Genomic DNA, 3,389 nt, shown 5'->3' on the forward strand with positions numbered 1-3,389 from the left:
GGAAGGCAACTGAGCAGGGTGGTGGCCCTCCTCCCAGACCCCACACCGTGTGTAGGACTGAGCTGCCAACCCCATCCCTCCATGCATGGAAGGGAGAGCATCAACAGGGTTATATGGCTGTGGGGAGAGCTGCCTCCAGAGTGTAGAAAGGGCCTGATGGAAGCATTGCATCCCATGAAATGAAAGCGAAACTCTGCACAGGACATTGTCCTCCCTGCGCTTGTACTGCGGCCGCGGTGTTTTTCCTGCCTGTAATGGGAACAATATGTGCCTGCTTGCTAGCTGTGCAGCTAGGGGGGGTGCTCCCTGCCTCTATGAAAGAAACCAAGTAGGGCTGGAAAGCTTATGCAGAGGCCCCGGGCTCCAACAGCTGCTTTACAGCTGTTTGCGTCTCTGCCTTCTCCTCCTTGCTCTGGTCTGTGAGCGAGCTGTGGGGGGCAAAGAGGCAGCAGGCTGGTTTACAAAAGGTATTTATTGTGCTTGGTACACGGTTGGTGGCACAGCTTAGGTTACAAGGCTACAGGAGTCTGCATAGCTCCTGCAGGCACACGCTAGCAGAAAACATGAGGGATGCTCGGCGGTCCCACCATGAGCCCACAGCACCAGGGGCACAGCGTGGATGTCCTACAGAGATGTAAGGCACTTTGGGATAATTGGTTTCATGTGGTCTCTTTGGTCTCTGTTCCCCCTGCTGAAGCTGTGGGGTTGAGCAGTGCAGCTCGGTGGGACCGGCCCGGCCGAGGCGTTTGGACTGTGGGCTCCAGTGGTGAATGTAGGGGAAAACATCTGCATCACAGATGTGTGAGACAGTGAGGTGGCAGGGCCTGGCCCTGCGACACAGGGAGGGCACAGACACCATGGGTAGTCCCTCACCCAACCAGTCCTATGCAGGAAAGGCTTAGCCTGCTCCTCGTGGCCTGATCCATGCCTGGTACCGGTTGCTCTGCACCTCCTCTGCCATATCAATCACACAAAGAAGAACTGTGCTGCCTCCATTCCCTAAAGGACCCCACGTAAGGCTGTCTGGCCCTGGAGCAACAGCACAGTGTGGATTTACCCTACATCACCCAAGCCTTGATGGAGCTCTCAGCTCCAGCCCTGCCCCTATGTACGCAGGGGTTGGACCAGCCCTGGGCGCAGCTCTCGGCCACTCTGGCGCCCGCCTGCAGTTCCAAAAGCTCAGCAAACACGTGGCACTATGTGAAGGTAAATGATACAGAAAGTGAGGGAGCCCTGGCACCAGTCTCTGCTCCCCTTTACCAGCCCAGCACGATGCCCAAGGCCAGCAGCAGGGTTACCAGCCCAACCTGGGGTGCAGCTCCTCCAGCCGTGCCCTTCACCTCCCTTGGCACGTGGTAGACGATGACCAGCTTCTCCCCAGCACCAACGGGATCCATCTCATCACCCTTGTAGCAGCTCCGTCCCCCGAGTGGGCTGGCATGGGGGTCATCCTGTAGCAGGTCTTCAGCTGGATTCTCTGATCCTGCCAAGGCCACATTGACCGACACCTCTCTTGTGCCCACATCATTGATGGCGATGCAGGTGTAAGTGCCTTCATCCTCCTTGCTGAACTTGGGGATGGCCATGGTGCCATTCTTGAAGACCAAGAAGCGCTCCTGGCTCTGTTTGATGCGCCCAGATGGGGAGAGGCTCCCATCCCGAGCCACATTGGGCCCATCGATCTCAACACCGCGCCCAGGGGTCTGGATCCTCCAGCGGATCTGGGGCAGGGGGCTGCCCGCCACGCTGCAGTGCAGGCTGAGTGTCAGCCCATCGGGCAGCACCGTGTTGTCCAGTTTGGACAGGTAGGTGAGCTGCACTGATGGGGCCACGCACTGATGCGCCGGGATGTCGGTCACCGCCCGGCCCCGCATCCGCCCCGGTGCCGCACACAGCGTGGAACCACCCTTGGTGAAGGACACCGAGGTGCTCTCAGCCCAGCGTTTGAGCCAGAAGAGCTTACAGGAGCAGTTGAAGGGGTTATTGAAGAGCTGCAGCTGGGACAGCGAGGGCAACTGGTGGAAGGTGCCATCGGCCAGCGTGGTGAGCTGGTTGTCATTGAGCCACAGCGAGCGCAGCTCCGCCAGCGCCTGGAAGGCATCTCGGGGCAGCCCGGCCAGCCGGTTGTTGTTCAGCTTGAGGATCTGCAGCCCGCTCAGGTTGCGCAGGTCCTGCCATGGGAAGGTGACCATCTTGTTGTGGCTCAGGTCCAAGTTCTTCAGCTGTGACAGCATGGCGAAGGCGCCCGGCTCGGCACCGCCGATCTGGTTGTAACCCAGCCACAGCGACTGCACCTCGGGCACCTCGGCGAAGGCGCTGCGCCGCAGCCAGCTGATGCGGTTGGCCGACAGTGTCAGGATGGTGACGTTAGGGGACAGTCCCCGCGGCACCTCGGGCAGCTCCTTGTAAGCACATTCGGCCAGCAGGCGCCCGTTCTTCTTGGTGGAGCAGGAGCAGGGCCCGGGGCAGGCCAGCCCGCGGCACAGCAGCACGGCGATGCCCAGGCAGCACAGCAGCGGCCCCATCCTTCCTCCTGAGGACAGACAGGGGATGTGAGGGTGGCCGTGAGAGTAGCCAGCAGGGGATCTGTGTGTGCTTGCCAAGCGCTAACAGGAATCAGCCCTGCGATTATCTGCAGTAATGGGGAATATTTGAAATATTCCCCACTCTGAACAAGGCACAGCTATGCCAATAGCTTCTGGCTACCTCCATGATCTTAAACTATTTCCTTCCCGCTCCAACTCCTTGACAAAATGTCCCCCTGCCCCTGTTCTAGGCATCTTGCATCCCTTCTATTTGGGGATGAAAGCTGTGAGCTCCGAGTTCCGCGCTCCGCATTCAGACCTCACCGCACCTCTCCTAACGCGGATCACCACCACCCTCTCTCCCACCCTCTGTCCTTCTCCCCTCAAAGCACCAACTCTGGGCCCCTCAGCCCTCCAACCAGCCGCCGGGGTGGGCCGCTGGAAGTCTTTACGTGCCGAGGGCAGAGCTAACTCCTTGTTGTCCTGGCGCGGCGGCCGCAGAGCAGCGTGCAGGCTGTGCTGCGCGGGTCCCACCGCGGAAGCAGTTAACTCAGCGAGGAGCTGGCAGCCAAACCCCTTTGTCTCGGCTCCGTGCTGCTGCGGGGCAGGAGGGGAGAGGGTGATGGGCACCGAAACGCCGCGCAACTATTTTATTATTTCTTTAGCGGGGGAGGGGGTGAGCCATGCTCCGGCAAAAGAGTGCGCGCGGAGGGCCTCAGCCTGCACGGAGAAGCCACCACCGGGGCTGGGGTCGGGGCCCGGTGGCACTAGGAGGTCCCCTTTGGGGTGCTCCGTGGGGTGCGTGCACGGATCGGCCCCGCGCAGGATGGGTGCGCGCACGAATCCGGCCCCGCGCAGGACGGC

The 3,389-nt window shown here is 60.8% G+C and overlaps 1 protein-coding gene across 1 annotated transcript in view; it reads right to left on the minus strand.

The window, feature by feature from the left end:
- Nucleotides 1–454: 454 nt before the first annotated feature.
- The window catches only part of LOC100543419 (immunoglobulin superfamily containing leucine-rich repeat protein 2-like), a 9,120-nt gene continuing 6,185 nt past the window's right edge, over nucleotides 455–3,389 (minus strand). Inside the window, exon 3 of the mRNA XM_031555205.1 lies at nucleotides 455–2,606. Within this exon, the coding sequence (XP_031411065.1) occupies nucleotides 1,257–2,606 (1,350 nt within the window). The 3' untranslated portion in view covers nucleotides 455–1,256. The remainder of the gene's footprint in view (nucleotides 2,607–3,389) is intronic.

The sequence above is a fragment of the Meleagris gallopavo genome, chromosome 12 (genome assembly GCF_000146605.3).
Source record: "Meleagris gallopavo isolate NT-WF06-2002-E0010 breed Aviagen turkey brand Nicholas breeding stock chromosome 12, Turkey_5.1, whole genome shotgun sequence".
NCBI classification, from domain to species: Eukaryota; Metazoa; Chordata; class Aves; order Galliformes; family Phasianidae; genus Meleagris; species Meleagris gallopavo.